This window comes from Rhamphochromis longiceps, linkage group LG7, assembly GCF_057381845.1.
Source record: "Rhamphochromis longiceps isolate RC_006_pf linkage group LG7, R_longiceps_female_GT1.1, whole genome shotgun sequence".
NCBI lineage: Eukaryota > Metazoa > Chordata > Actinopteri > Cichliformes > Cichlidae > Rhamphochromis > Rhamphochromis longiceps.
Genome location: NC_140563.1, coordinates 57,242,463 through 57,258,100, shown reverse-complemented (window position 1 = coordinate 57,258,100; position 15,638 = coordinate 57,242,463). Strand labels below are relative to the sequence as shown.

Sequence of the window (15,638 nt, the reverse complement as noted above, 5' to 3'; positions counted from 1 at the left end):
TATGTACTACAGACAGAGCTCAGAGTATTGTAAATTTGCTATGCAAATAAAACTAAAAATCTGTCTGTGCTCTTTACCTGGTTCCAGCTACAGCGCCATCATTCTTGCCTAGAGGTTCATCTAGTTCGACTCCACACCAGTCTCCCTTAGCAAAGTCTGTCTCTCCGAGAAACCTCACCACTCCTGCCTTGGTACCACCAACCTACACACAAAACAATTCATGCAAATTCATTTTTATCTAAAAATGTTATCTTTTTTCTATTTACAATAACGGCTTCAATCTAGTGGAATTATTCAAGGTGAAGCAAGCAATTTATCGAACTTGAAACATTTACACAAGCAGCCCTAGGAAAAAAAAAAGCACTGAGTAGTGTAGCAATAAACTTTTCTGTGAGGCTCCATGTCTACATCACTGATATTCTGCCCTAACGCCAGCCGTCACAGTGGATTCAGTCATTCTTACCAGCACTCGGTCTCCCAGCCTTAGCTCCCTTCTGTTCTTCTTCGTGGAATCTGGGTCGGAGAGGTTGGACACTGACTCACTGGATGTCAGGATCCGGTTAAGTGCTCCGCCTGTCTTAATGGCGGTGCCTGGAGCTGAAGGAAGAAGAAAAAAAACAAATACAAGAACGATCACAGGGTCCACATTTGTCAGTCACTTTGTAAGAACATCTTAACTGAAGCAAAACTGTGAGATGTCCCAAATGCTATTTTGTTTCTTCCAGTCTCTGGCTGTGATCAACAGCCTTTATTTAAAGCTGTTAAAGCTGGAGGTGGGGTGATGTGACCAAAGTCTGATTTTAAAACTGGAAATTTGTTTGACAAATTCATTCTAAACACTAGGTAAAGAAAATGGCTGTGCTGTGAAATCAACTGTGTGTCTACCTAAAATAACAAGGCAGAGAAAACGCTATAAGCAGCAGAAGGTTTGTTACTTTTTTTTTTTTTTTGTATCTTTAGAGACCAAGATCCTTGTTGCAGAGCAGTAGTCTACTACCTATAGACTTTTAGCTAGGTGCTTAAAAAGTTTTATGGCAAAGTTTCTAAGTCAGCAACAGTGAGTTGAATTGAAGCAGGACGATGACTGTGAGAGAGGTACTCAAGGTAAGAGGGCCAAGAGCACTTGGCATTAAGAAGTTTATCTTCTCTTCTACTATCTGACTAATTTTTATTTTACTTTAGTTAGTTATTTTCCAAAATGTAGCTTTGTACATTTAACTTTTAGTGTTGAACAGGACAGAAAGGAGAGAAAGAGAGAGAGAAAGAAAGCAGGGAGAACAGCACACAGGAAATGGCCTGGGATGGAATCTAGCCTCTGTGGTGGCCTTGAGGCATGTGTGTCGCCCACTTAACCCTGAGTGATCAAACTAACATTCAAATTTCAAACTACATCCAAAGGTAACCCTGACAACATGGAAAAAAAAATCTCTTAAATATAGCACGACTATAAGGGAATTTTAAGAATAAGCAAATGGCTAAAGTGGATGTTAACCATCTGCTGTTAAACCCATTAGTCAGAAACACACACACACACACACACACACACACACACACACACACACACACACACACACACTATTTTCTCTTTATGCTGCAAGTAGGAAATAAACTCCCTGGTGCCTCTCTCAGTCTCTCTACTCTGCAATCAATGTTAAAGGATAGAGGATAGTGGAGCATGGCTCTTGTGCAACATTAAGGCTAAGATACAAGTCTTTCCCTAAGTTTAACAAAGCTGATAAGGGCATCTCTGAAAATATTTGGTCTGTAAAGCACAGTTATCCACCCTGTTATGTTTTCACAAATAAACTTACTAGATGAAGTAGTGCCAGCAGGTGCTGCCTCGCTTGTTGCGGAGACTCCTTGTGTTGGGCTGGCCCGGCCTCCATTCGTCTCCTTCTCTGGCAGTGCTGTTCTGGACAGCTTTGAAGGCCGCGTGAATATCCCCCGTCCGTCCTCACACTGGAAGTACCGGACCCCTGCCACAGAGCCATCGTTTTTCCCGATCGACTCGTCCAGCACAATGCCCGCCCACTGGCCGGGAGCAAACTGCGTCCCTCCAACAAAGTGCACATAGCCAGGCTTGTTGCCGTTCACCCAGACTCTCTCTCCAATTTTAAAGTCTGTGTTTCCATCTTGGACTGGTGAGGTCACACTGCCAGGGGACTTTTCAGGAGGAACTGGCTTCGAGGTACCTGCAGTTGGAATCATGTTTTAATAAACCATAGTTAATAATCTTAAATATTACTTTTTTATAGTTAGATTTAAAAGGTGCATTTTTTGCCAAAAAGAATTAGGTTAATTAGGTTAAAACAAATGAAAATCAAATTTATTTATTGGATTTTCCTTGGTTTTGTTATTATTTATTAAATTATTAATAAACACCAAGTCAGAATCCAAGGAATCATATTGTAATTAGTTGGAAAAGTTGTTGGACTGGTGCACCCATAGTAGTACGAGGAACAGATTAAGTTCTAGGGAGATTTAACCCCCAAAAATGCTTCTGTTTGGGGATTAGTACCTGGTGAGAAATGTCAGTATGATCTGTTTAATACAGTCTGCATTCTAAAAAAAAATCTGCAGCTGTAAACATTTTGAGTTTCTTGTAGTCTTTCTCCATTTTCGCTTCATAAATAATGCTGAATCCAAATAACAATCATCCAAAGACTGATTTAAGGATGTAGATGATTAAAAAGAAAAGCACCTTTAGTGATACTATATACAGAAATACACATGGAGGTCCAGCACACTTTGAGAAAACTCACTGATAAGTTCTGTAGTTAAGAACGGCCCAAACAGATACAAACGATAGCATGACACTTCTTGTTGACAGAATTAGACACTTTAATAAACAGACACAATCTTGAGGGGTTTTTTCTTCAACAGCTTCTTACCAGATGACGGTGATGTCCGTGATGGAACGCCGGAGGGACGGACTATTTTACTGGGGGGTTTTAGCCCACTGGCTTTGCCTGATGTACTCATGGCTCCTTGTTTGTCCATGGCTGGGGGGGGCCTATTGAAGATGAGGGATTAGGCCTTCCCCACCACCTTACACGGTCACAGTATGATAAACAGGAGCTGGCAAAAAGAAAAGAAGAATGTATCCTCAACAAAAACAAATATAAAAAGATGACAGTGACAATAAAGAGGACACTGAAAATGCTACATCCAGATTAAGATAATCAACTTTTGGTTATTTCCTTACCTGGATGACTAAGCATGCATTAAGAAATAAAAAGATGACATGTCAATATCAAGGCAATTTCATGTGTTTTAATTTTTTAATTGTAAAAATCTAAACTGGTTATAAACTATTATACAAAAAGATAGATTTTAAATTTAAATTCTAAATCGTTCTGGTTATTTTGAATGTGTTTTTTGTTAATCAGCATCAAAAATGCCTTATTAAATATTTTGTGTTCTTTCTTGTCTTAGGACTTTTCATGTGTGACTGTAGCCCATTCACAGAGGCCTACAACCCCCACAATTACATCAGTGTCTCAGTGAGAGCTGTCGCTCTGCTCAGTGAGGCCTCAGTTTGTCTCAACACCTCCTACTGTATGTCACTAAGTCACAGCCCAGTGTTTATTACAGAGCTGTTCATTATCATCTGTGAAATCACTGTCATATTCAGCTGACCACATGGTATGTCTCCAGTTTCAGCTCACATGCCCATTAGTAGAAACATCTCTGCTACCATTTAATTCACAAGGTACGTATATGAGTCACACTGACTACAACAAGAACGTCTTTGGACATTAAAGCTAAGCGACTAAAGCCACCAAGCACTAGATGTTCATGGATGGAAGCTAAAGGTAAAAACTCATTTCAGGATGTTGGAAGACAAAATGTGTTGATTTATTTGGTTGTAAAATGGTTTATTTCAGACAGCCATACATCTACCCCAGGTTTACCGACTAGTGTTTCTAGACAACAACGTTTTAAATATTAAAAAACATGTGTTACACCATTTATTTATATGTCAAATTCAGATGTGTGTTTCCACATGCTATAATGGCCCAACCTGAAAAGACAAGATTTTCACCTTTCATTAACCAAAGCTCAACATTTTTACAAAATGTTAAGATTTTGTAAAAGGTTTCAACAAACCGTTCACGAAATCTTCTTATCAAAGAGATGGGCAGGGTGAGATGAGTTGTATTAGCTTAGACGCCAGTCACTAAATAACAAAATTAGCGTTTGACATCAAACAGACTATATTGTGCTTCCAAGGAGCCAGACTTTGTTGTAATTTTTGAAGTGCTCTTGGGCAAAGTTGTCTAGGCTTTCTGCAGGTCTTTCAATGCTTTCAATGACATTGGCTGCTTTTTCACTCATTTCCAGTCCAATCTTTGTACCTGACCATTTTCAGAGGAGTGTTTTTTATTTGGTTCTATCAGCTACTTAACACTGACCTATGAATCATTCAAGTATGTAAAAGACACCTGAGTCAAGGGATGAACCAACTTAGCAAAAGAGCTGTTTTAAATAGTTTGTCATGGCACTTTGTTACTAACACCCAGTTGCAAAAACACATATTTTTTTCACATTTCTTTAGCTAAATCTATGAAAAATACCAAAGATAACACGGTTTGACAGGCATAAAATATTATTTTTTCAATAACAAGGTTATTCCCAAAGAGCTATAGCCAAAAAACATGGCATATCTCAGCATGCTGTGCAACGTCCTTTAAAAAAAAAAAAAACAGCTCCTAACATAGGACCTGAGAGACACATTTGGGCCTTCCATTGATCTATTTTGCTGAAGCCTCAAGGAAAGGAAAATGTTGGTATAAAAAATGTACACAAGAACTCGACTGAAAAATCAATGGTCCACAGTCACAGTGTTCAATTGCCTTAAAACAGGATTATGAATCAAGAAACCTCCTTTAAATAATTATAATTAAATTAAGTGCAGAACAGAACAGACAGAAAACAGAGGCCAGTGGGAGATTTTCCCTAAACGTCACAGTCGAATACCAGCACCAGCAGTACAGACATGAAAATACAGGTGAAAAGTTTTTATGAATAATCTTAGCTGAAAAATCCGGACAGCTTTTTGATTATGTGTTAATTTGATCCAGTATCTTGAAAACTTCCAAAGATGATGTTTGGGTTATAAAGAAAAATCTAATTAAAGAAGATGTGTCTTTCATGAAAGACACATCTTCTTTATTGTTTGTAAGATACTGGAGAATATGTTCTTTTTATATGAAATGACAACATCACAATGGACATATTTACATGGAGAGATATAACTGATAAGAAATCTTTAAGAATTCGAAAAATAGCTTCATAATGGAGGCAAATGTTGTTAAATTATTCTCAAAAACAGATGTTTAAATCTAACTCAAATCTAATGGGACTCAGGGGCACCAGTTTTCCTCCTGGGCCACCAAAGACTTAACGCAGCCTTGTCTCCGAAGCAACCGGCACCGTGAGCAGTACCTGCTCTGTCCATGGTAATAAAAGTATATCATACTCATTTAGGTCGACCTTTTTAGTTGGAGCACTAAATCGTTTCTCACAACACTGAAGAGAAATCCTGTGCAGGTAACATTACTTCAGAGGTCTTCCCCCGCCCAGCAGGTGTTGCCAGACCAACACAACAAGCACACCTACAGCTGTCATGCATCAGCCTGCTCTCCATTCTCTGCTGCCAGCTCACTAACGACCATTCAATTATCTCCGGTTTTGCATGATCACACAAAAGCAATTAATGAAGGGAGAAATCGTTAGTGTACATAACAGACACATAAGAAGACTGGTGTGTGTTGTTTGTGTGGGCTGGGCTCTCTGTATCTATGGAGCTAGTGAGATAACTTGGATTTTTACCCGCCACACTTTCCCACTAGGCATCCTGCACATTTAACCAATACCGGCGGACTGACTGGCATGTCATTTAGCAGCAGATTATAGTGATTTACGTGAGGTAACAGGCACTTGTTTTTTTTTTTTAATCATATTTTGCATCCTGTTAGCTAGAGCCACGGTGGTTGCTGGTATGCCAAAGCTAGCTAGCTTCAAAACAGCAATAACGCACAAACTGTGGTTAATATAAGACAACTAACACTCTAATGAGGCGATATTAAAGCAGACTAAACACAGACAACAGTGGGGAAAAAAGCTGCTTTGAGAGCTTACTTTGTCTCGTTAGATGAACTGGGTCTCAGTAAGGAATGTCGTGAGAAGGTGCAGCGTACCTTGCACCGTTACATGTTTTTTCCAACAGCTACTGTTTCCCAGCCCAGCCCCGACTCACACAATCTGACGTCACTCTTGGAAATGATGCTGCCTTCACAGCCCCAACATAAGCTCGTGAACTGTGAAGCCTAGTTGTAAATTTGGGGATCTGAGGTTACTATCGTTGCCAAAAATTAAGGTAATTCTGGAAATGAACTTAATATTTTTGTTAGCGTAAAATAAAACTAGAGTAGAGAAAAATACAAAATGTGAATTAAAAAATAATATTTACTTAGGTAATATAACATTTCAAATATCAGGAAAATATTTTGATCCGTTTTATCAAATTTTTCACAACCAAAAGGAGGAAGATACAATGTTGCGTGAGTTAATATGGGCTGGGATATCTGCATTACTGTCAAAGTGTTGTTTTGTTTCTTTGTTTTTAATGATATTGTGAACTTCAGTCTAGCCCCTTAAAAATATCACATATCAAGGAGTAATAAAACAAAAACTGAAAGTAAATAGGGAAACTCACAATGGAAATTATCTGAATCTACATTAACTAAAAAAAATGCTAACTAAAAATACATAAAATACTAATAATAAAATGTCATCAGCAGTTATTGAAATGCAATTTCTTAAAGTGGGAAAAGAAAAAATAAATAAAATTCTTAACACCTCACAGTAAAAATAAAGGCAAGTACTGACATAAAAATGTACTTTTGTAGATGTACGCTATTGTCACTGACGCATAATGCGAGAGCTTCATTTTGCTGCTTTAGCTCTCTGAATCATAGCTTTGTTTTCTACACTTTGCGCAAAGCTGAAAAAGAATAGCTCACTGGATTCGTTTTCAATCGACTGTTTTTGTAAAAACTGAGGAAAAAACAAGAAATATTATCACAGTCCCTGAACCCCAAAGAGACATATCTAAATAACTTAGATATCTAATTTACTGTCAACAACTAAATGATTTTTATTGGATTTTTTTCAAAGCAAAATATTTTTAAAACTTTTCAAAGGCTAATTTTACCACCCACCTAACTATGGAACAGCCATTGTTTAAAATAAATAAATATTTATTTATTTACGACCTTAGTGAAAGTACATTATTAGTAAGTAGAAAACATTCAAAAGTAAAAGTGCGCAAAATGTGCTTGGTTCCATTCAGACACTGAAAAGTGGCCCAAAAGAACTATGTAATGTTTAGGCGTAATCTTAATTTTTTCTTTATTGAAAACAAAATGTGACAGGGTACACAGACTGAAATGTTATACAAGCAGAAATACACTTGCAAAGGCATTTACATACACAGTGCGCTTTATTCAAACTAGCTGAAATTATCTGCAAACCATACTAGACTATCTCAAAAAACCTCCCTTTGCATGTGGGTTTTGCCCTGATAGTTTGTTAGCACTAATGTGAGCTAAACTTTTCTGTGGCTGTACAACCATTTCATTCAATAAATATTATTTCAGTGGGCAGCCAAAAGATCAGTGTTACACTTGAACTGCCTAATAAAAACATTAAAACCAACCTTATCAAGTATCGTGGATACATGAGCCGATGGCATCTATGTGAGATGTTGCCTTGACAAGCTTTTAAGTTCATTCTTTACTCACCTGCCCAGCTACTAGGGAAATGTAATTGTAAGCTACTAACGACAGGTAAGTGGCTTATAATCACAAAGTACATCCAAAGTCACAACAGGTGCATCATTGCAATAAAAGCACTACACCACTAAGATGTATAGTAAGTGAGTCATTTTGTTCATAATTACAGCAAAAACTATCTGACATTTAATTTCAACTACAATAATATAAATGTTTTCAATAGCCAGGAGTTTACCATGCATTTGTGTATTCAGGTGGATCTTAGTTTCCCTACAGAATTAGAACAGGGACAAGCAGCTGGCTTTACAGCCTTCTATCATCTATGGTGGAAATGTCATTCTCTGATGACTTTTTCTCATCTTTGTCGCTGCTTCTTCTCAACAGTTTGTTAAGGACCTTGTTGAAGGCTCCACTGAAGGCAGGGCTCGAGAAATAATACAAAACAGGGTTGAGGACACTGTTGAAGTAAGTCAAACACACTGACGTGTAGAATGCCAGGTTGGCTTCTTCAAAGTATTTGCATTCATTGTACCATACCTTGAGGACCCACACTGCAATACGCGATATGGTGCTGGGGAAAAAGCAGATGATAAAGATTAAAGCCACGGCCAGGATGAACTGAACGGCCCGTTTGATTTTCCCCTTCTTGTCCACAGTCCGGATTCTCAGCTGCCATGTAATTCTGATGGTGCAGAAGGCCACGATGGCAGTGGGCAGGAAAAACTGGACAACATAGAAAGTGTTATGCCAGGTGGAAAGGGGACTAAAGCCCATGCAGATGTTGAAACTTTCACACTGCGTACGGTTGTTGTTGTAATAAAAGTGCTGATCAGCAAGAAGGTACCCCGTAGCAAGGAAGATCAAGCACCAGAGGCCAAATGAGACCCAGAAAGCATAGCCCAGCCCCATTTGGTTGATCCGATTCGACGGGTGGACGATCTTGAAGTAACGATCTACAGCCACGGCCGTGAGGAAAAAGATCCCAGCTGCGCGGTTGGCTGCCAGCAAAAAGAGCAAGATGCGACACGGGATGTCACCGTAGAGCCAGTTTTTCCCACGCCTGTAGTAATCTGCTCGGAAAGGCAAGCAGAAGAGCACGATGGAGTCTGCAACTGCCAGGTGAGTGAGGTACACAGCGTTGGGTTTCCATGTGTCCATGTGAAAGATGAACATCCACAGGGCGACAAAGTTCCCCGTTAGTCCAAACATGAACTCCAGGATGAGAACTGGAGGCAAAACTTGGTCCAGGATGGGAGATTCGAAGGCACAACAGAGATCTGTGACTGTGAGATTCATCTTCTGACCCATCAGAGGAAACGGCTGCTGTAACATACAGTGTCGGTAAAGAAAGGCTCCACCAGGTGATTTCTTTGGAAACTGAATCGTGTTTGCGCATATGCAAAAGGTGCTCAGCCAAACATACTAATCTTTATGTGGAGTGAACATCTGTGCACTCCGTTATCTATGGGGAAGCGGTATTGACCCAAAGGAGCATGGAAACAACTGTAAATGTTATCTGTCTGGGGAGTGCACCTTCATTATAAAACTATTATGCAGGGGAATAGGTTTACTCACGAGTATTGAGTGGGATGGATGAAAAACAAGTAACCTGCGGCCATTTAAGTAACTAAGATAAAGCAGCATATCAGAGCCCTGAAAAAGAACTCATTTTTAATGCTTTAAAAATAACAGACACACAACCATTAGAAGAAAAAAAGTCAAATGTGGAAAGAGTGTAAGGGTGAAGGAGACTGAAATTTATTAGCCTACAGTTTTGCTTGAGTGAAGAACATTTGGGAAGGATTCATGTCATACCACACCTTTGGCAAACGAGAGAAAGCAGCTATTAACTAAAAAAAAAAAATGCCAAGTGAGTGGCTGAGTCCACAGCTTTTTATGTACAGTAAATAAAATAGGTATAAAATGACTTAATGTGTACATTTGGCCAGGTCGTCGCTGTTACAGGTCACATCCTTTCAGCAAAAGTGCATATTTGGTCTTCACTTCTTGACTTCACCCAGATCATCAATGCTGTCATCATCCACCTACAACGCACAGAGAGACACGGAGACTGAACTGTGTGTCATGTTTGAGATTATAGAGGACATTTTCAAAAGCAGTTCAGAAAATCCGCTTTTCACACCGTCCACAGACCCACGACACTGTCCTGTGCTATTATTTTGGATTGAATGAGTTCTAGCCAATTTATATTGACACTAACATATGCTGCTGTTGAGAACAATATAGTTATTATGGCATTTATTGTTTTACTGCCCAGCCCTAGATGGCACCTTAAGATTTGCATAAACAAATGACTCAATAAAACTGAGCGAACGTTATAAATAAGAGAGTGCCAAAATTCCTCCACAACACAGCAACATACTGAGGGGGGTGGGGGCACTTATTTTTTTAAAAACACATTACTGTAGGGACACAGTATATACACCAGTCCCTCACATACATACTGTACAATGTAAAGTACTCTTATGCATGTCTCCCCTCTTCTTGCAAATGTTTGCTGGAGTATGCTGTGTTGCACATGCAAGCAACAGGAAGCTAACTGCAGTTCACTTAAAGGCAGCCGGTGTCACTGATAACAACTTGAACTTTGTTACGTTTTTACAAATTGCCAGTGAGAGAGTAAGTTAAGAATGAACCTTTTCAGCACACCCTGGTTTTCTCCAGCTTACCTCAGGCCACTTCTCTTGAATGACGTCAATTATGTCGTCTGTAAAATCTCCCTGAATGATTATTTCATCCTCTGCTGTAACTGAGGCACCACAAGAGAATTTCTGGGCAAAGAATCGCTGAGCCTCTTTAAGGTCGATGTCTGCAAGAGTCAAACCAGAGAATCATGTTAAGAATAAAACATGAAGGGAATAAGATTTTGGCAGCCTAGAGGATAAGGACAGCACAAGAGCTCTCACCAAATGTCGCCAGGCCACACACCCGTGTGACGTATTTCTTCTTGGCTCTTGGGATCTTTGCTATTGTAACTTTCTGAGGCACAGTCTTCTTTTTCTGTTTGATCTGGCCTCTTCCACCTTAAAAGGTCAATTAAAATGAACCGGATTTAAACTCATGCAGTGTTAAGTCGCACACAATTAAAGCACTGATAAAAAGTGAAATGCAGACAACATGAAGCAATCAATCCTTAGCTATCATTTGAATCCTAAAGACTTACTGGAATCAGTAGACTCAAGTTTATCAGACCCATGTCTTAAAATGAACCTATGAGGTCTCAGAGTGTAAATAAACCTTAAACAAGGCAGGTTTCATACTTATTCCATTACTTTATATGTAGGAAATTTGATGCACTATAGCAGTGAATCATGAACCAGTAGATTCTGATTCCTTTTCCCTCTGACGTTTACGTACCTCTCTTCTGTTTCTTCTTTTCCTCCTCCTCGCCTGCAGGAGGAGCATCTCCAGTGCCCGGTTCCTGCTTAGGCGCATTCGCTGCTGGGCCAGTGGGACAAATGGAAAATGGAACAACATTAAACCCACTCCCTCAACAACATGTTTAGCTTTCAAGGGATTATTATGCAGCTTGAAAGCCTGGAATCATTACAGATCTTTACAGCAAATCGTTTCACCTTTCAGGCCTTGAAAGTCTGTTTTAAACAATTAAAAGCCAGTTCTGTTCACACTGTGGTGAACCTTGCAAAGACAGGACCTCTAGAACTCCAAAACTATATTTTTAAAGTACACATGACAATCAAAAGCATTTCATGTAGCATGGAGCTGACCAAAAATTCATCACACTAAATGTTATCAATCCAAAGAGCAGCGTGAGAAAAACTTTAATGTCAGCATGACCTAAATGAGCGATTCGAGAGATCAGTTTATTCACAACAGCTGGCTAAGTACCAGTTTGGTATTATAACATATATGATTTAGCTTCCACAGAACAAAGTCAGCCTGAACAACGTCAGAGCCTGCTCAGAGCAGCAGTGTAAGGGAACTCTGAGCTTTTTCAAATAAAGCATTACTGTTAGAGAAAAAATAATCCTGACTGACTGTGAGGGACCCAGCAACTGCAGCTAATATTAGAAAATTGTGGCTTTTGTTGGAGTCAAAATGTTAAGTCTATAATTATCACCTCATCTAATCTTTTTAGAGGAAGGCTATTCTGTTAATGTCCACAACTGTATTTTTAGTCCGTGAATGACCCACGATTTCAAAATAATGTTCATGGCTGTTTTAGTGCAGCCCCTCGGACCATCTGTCCCTCTTTAAGACAGTCTTTTCTGACGTACCTGAGATGACCATATTAGAAACAGTCCCTCTCTATGACATCAAACACATCCAAGAGTAGAATAACCTGCCTGAAACATGAGTTTTTAGAGCAGTCTGAAACCTGAAATTTTGGCTCATTACTTGCACCTACACTGACATTTAAAACTATGACCATGATCAATAAGAGCATCCAACTTGCAAAAATGGTTACATTCATTCATTATTATATATCTAAAATCTGAAACGCCACTCACCTACAGTCATCCTGGCAAACACATCTGGAAAGTTCTTCTCCAGCCACTGCCTACATTTAGCTGGCTCAGGCATGTACTCACAGTACTGCAGACACAACACTGCAGTTATTTACATTGCAGCAGAAAAAATACCCCCAACTGAATATTTATAGAAAAGTGGGTCACACAACTAAATATGGAAACTGATAGTCAAACTCACCTCTGTAGGCAGAGAGCACACTGCAGAGAGAGAGAAAAACAAATCAAAAATTAATGTCACGTTTTGAAAAGGGGCCACCGCAAAACAATTGAAGATGAAGTGTGGTTTTGATGAGTGGTTTTATATACTGCACCTCCACAATAAAGAACTTTCATTGGGTACTTTGAATCAGGGTCAGCTGTCCCTTGCTCTGATCTGCTTTCCAAGGACCCAGATTCCATCTCAGTAGTAGCCATCAGAAATTAACTAGAAAAAAAGGGACAATGAACACAGGGCACACACAACATTTATCCAACTCATGTTAAATACCAGTAGTTTGTGAGTTGTGTTTTAGGATTACAATTAAAAAATACCACAGAAAGATGTGCTTTCTTTTGTTTTTAAAATGGGTGCAAGTTTTTTGTTCTTTAAACTGACAGTAAATGGCAAAAAAAAGCCTTTTAGAATTTACAATATCACAACATTCCCAAAGATATTCAGTTTACCAACATTTCACAAAGTAAATGTACATATTCAAAAAGAAAAAATGGTAACTTTATATCTATATTTACCACGCACAGACACTTTGATGAGATGCCAAGTATATTAAGGCAACGCAAAAATATTCAGCAAGTTCTTGTTTGTTTGTTTTTCTAGGTTAGAGAACAATACCATCCACATCAATTCATGTGTGAAATACTTATTTCTCCTATACTGAAGGTTCAATCAGTGCCCTGGTCCATATAAAAGATGGACAGAGCTACAGTGATGTCACCTATTCCTGAAGTCCCATTTTGAAGTCTCCAAAGCTGTCATTTTGGTTTTAAACAGAACAAAAAAAACAACAACCCCGGATGTGGTAAGGAGTGACTAGTGGACATCAACAACAAGCCAATGCAGACACCACAGATAATCCATTGTAAAACATGTTATGCCCAAGATTTATGGGACAAATTGAATTTTTTAATGAAGTATGATCCATAACAAGTGACAGAGGTTGTAAACGCAACAGGAAAGTGTTTATAATCATCAATACAGAAATCCATCTTCCCATAGTCTTCTGTAGGACCTGAAATCTTGTTGCAACCCCAGCTATCACCATCTGGCAGCCTTTCGATAGAATGCATGTTTAAGGCACTTCCGCATTCTGGGCTACTTTTCACACCCAAAAGCTACATCCATATTTTATACTGTCTATGGTTTCTGCTAATTGCGTGATGCTAACACGTCTCATCTCTGTTTGAACTTATATCACTAAGTTATTTGGCAAATAAAAAGGAAGAAACTTGCAGACAGCATTCTTTAATAATTCATTTACAGAGGAATCCATGCTTTCCTTTGCTGGCACCAAATGTCAATATATAGAAGCTAAATTAGTTTGAAACACTGCATGTATTTGCATTGCTTGCAGATATATGTGAAATATCAGCAGGCAGATATTTTTTGCCTGATACTGGCCCATGGCCGATATATTAGCGTTTACATTTTCCAAAAGTGTGAACATGCAAAAACGTGCAAACTATTTATTCTGTACAGGAATTATTGGAGAAAAGGGTGACTTTTCTGAAAGGGTTTGAACACAGCTTGTCCACCAGAGTGAATCTGACTCTAGGTACTGTGCGTATTAAATGTAGCAAGTACCATTATAACTGGGTGGAGTTTTTAACTTTTCACTTTAACCAACACGTTTGTGAGAAAGAATATGCGTCAACCTCAACATATTTTATGTATATATATAAATAAAGGCTAAGAATCAATATCAGATGTTTTATCCCATGAAAATATGGATTGGATGGATTGGGTTCGGAATGAAATAGAGGTCCGAATGGTGAGCAAATATTTGAATGGGAGAGAATTTACTTACAAGTTGTGAAAACTGCGCTTACATAGACTACACTGCAACATGAAAAGGTTTAAATACTACTCATGATTAAAGTTTACATTACAACTTATAAACCGACGGACTAAAGTCTCTTTAGATTTATTATCAGACAATAATACATGGATGAGCACGGCTCCTGGCAGTATTTCATCATGCTAGCCTGCCTTGCCAACACTCTTCCCTTAGTTTCACGACATATCGGGCACAAGGGTACCAGCTAGATAACAGCATCAAACAGATGTGACTGAAGTGAAATTGATCACCAGCCGATCTCAGACTGTAATTTAGCGCCTGGCTCCAAAACATAAGTGGAAAGAACCACAGAAAAAATAAAACATATAAGGCAGTATGAATTTGATATTGCCTGTGGAAAGAACAGGCTTTAGCTTGCTAACACATGCGGCTTCTTTGCATTAGCTGAGCTATTAAACAGAATAGTTCGCTACAATGCTTATAGTAAAGTCTACAATTAAACCGTAGTAATTATTCTGCAAACACCCATCCCGTGGACACGATGCATCGAGCTGATATCTTTAAAAAAATATCGAGTTTAGTTTTACTGCTTCATTCATCAGGTAAGATTCATTCGCCCAGCTGTCACCGTAAGCATCTAGGAATTAGCTTAGCCGGCTAACTGAGCTAACGCACGGCTAAAGTGGACACGCTCTGCTGCTGAATAAATACAGAATAAATGTCAAATTACGTACCCCGTACGATATACTCTAAAACTGTTGTCTTTCCAATGAAACCGATCGCATTATTCAAGCTCGTAAGAGTTTTAGAAAAGCATTCTCATGAAATATGGTTCACTTGGCGTACTTGGAGCACGCCATGTAACTCGTCTTGTTTTCTTCTTCTTCTGTATAGGGTTTATTGGCGGTTGGCAAACAGCAAAATGGTGCATTACCGCCACCAACTGGTGTGGAGTGTGGACCGAAATTACAATAAATAAATAAGTAAAATATTCAAATTCTCCCGAACAAATGGGTCTGCCTTAAAAACCAAAATACAGCCTGATAACTTTCACTTATAGAGCTCACGGGAAATAAAATTAAACAAGTCCAACTTCACTTTTATATCGTCCAGCTTTTTGATCAGTTGTCTTCCTGTTCCCTACTGCAGTCACACTCCCCTGTACAGTGTTTACCTATTCACTTCTTGTTTTAGTTATAGGGGTGGATTATATGCTTCAGCGCCCCCTGTGCTTCGGAGTAAAAACACACATCACAGATTTATTTTACATCTAGTTTTGTTTTCATTACTGTCTAAGAACCTTCATAGACGTC

The 15,638-nt window shown here is 38.8% G+C and overlaps 3 protein-coding genes across 7 annotated transcripts in view; all 3 read right to left on the bottom strand.

Annotated features, from left to right (window-relative positions):
• The window catches only part of clip1b (CAP-GLY domain containing linker protein 1b), a 48,950-nt gene extending 42,699 nt beyond the window's left edge, over positions 1-6,251 (bottom strand). For both annotated transcript variants that reach the window (XM_085414523.1, XM_085414524.1), the window contains exons 1-5: positions 6,145-6,251; positions 2,892-3,078; positions 1,812-2,192; positions 464-597; positions 78-202 (exon numbers count right to left, since the gene is read on the bottom strand). In XM_085414523.1, the coding sequence (XP_085270649.1) occupies positions 78-202; positions 464-597; positions 1,812-2,192; positions 2,892-3,000 (749 nt within the window). In that variant the 5' untranslated portion in view covers positions 3,001-3,078; positions 6,145-6,251. The remainder of the gene's footprint in view (positions 1-77; positions 203-463; positions 598-1,811; positions 2,193-2,891; positions 3,079-6,144) is intronic.
• A 1,148-nt stretch (positions 6,252-7,399) lies between these two features.
• Positions 7,400-9,388, bottom strand: LOC146666466 (hydroxycarboxylic acid receptor 2-like). The gene has a single exon (XM_085414518.1). It carries the CDS (start codon positions 9,129-9,131, stop codon positions 8,103-8,105), a length of 1,029 nt encoding a protein of 342 aa, XP_085270644.1. The 5' UTR covers positions 9,132-9,388; the 3' UTR covers positions 7,400-8,102.
• A 147-nt stretch (positions 9,389-9,535) lies between these two features.
• Positions 9,536-15,492, bottom strand: denr (density-regulated protein). Of its 4 annotated transcripts, none has more exons than XM_085414520.1 (8): positions 15,424-15,492; positions 12,625-12,737; positions 12,492-12,511; positions 12,294-12,377; positions 11,178-11,268; positions 10,727-10,843; positions 10,490-10,629; positions 9,536-9,844 (listed from the first exon to the last, which is right to left on the bottom strand). In XM_085414520.1, exons 2-8 carry the CDS (start codon positions 12,725-12,727, stop codon positions 9,800-9,802), a joined length of 600 nt encoding a protein of 199 aa, XP_085270646.1. In that variant the 5' UTR covers positions 12,728-12,737; positions 15,424-15,492; the 3' UTR covers positions 9,536-9,799. The 4 variants fall into 4 exon arrangements, with proteins under 4 accessions (XP_085270646.1, XP_085270647.1, XP_085270648.1 ...); XM_085414521.1 differs by lacking the exon at positions 15,424-15,492 and adding an exon at positions 15,060-15,224 and having other exon boundaries at positions 11,178-11,261; positions 12,293-12,377; XM_085414522.1 differs by lacking the exon at positions 15,424-15,492 and adding an exon at positions 15,060-15,224 and having other exon boundaries at positions 11,178-11,258; positions 12,293-12,377.
• Positions 15,493-15,638: the final 146 nt, after the last annotated feature.

Bases quoted from the DNA above. Each gene is read 5' to 3' on its own strand.
- denr (XM_085414520.1), bottom strand. From the start codon at position 12,727: ATGGCTACTACTGAGATGGAATCTGGGTCCTTGGAAAGCAGATCAGAG. The intron at 12,512-12,624 runs GTGCAGTATATA...CTCTCTCTGCAG, and splicing joins GAAAGTTCTTTATTGTGGAG to TGTGCTCTCTGCCTACAGAG. The intron at 10,630-10,726 runs GTGAGAGCTCTT...TGACTCTTGCAG, and splicing joins GTGTGGCCTGGCGACATTTG to ACATCGACCTTAAAGAGGCT.
- LOC146666466 (XM_085414518.1), bottom strand. From the start codon at position 9,131: ATGTTACAGCAGCCGTTTCCTCTGATGGGTCAGAAGATGAATCTCACA.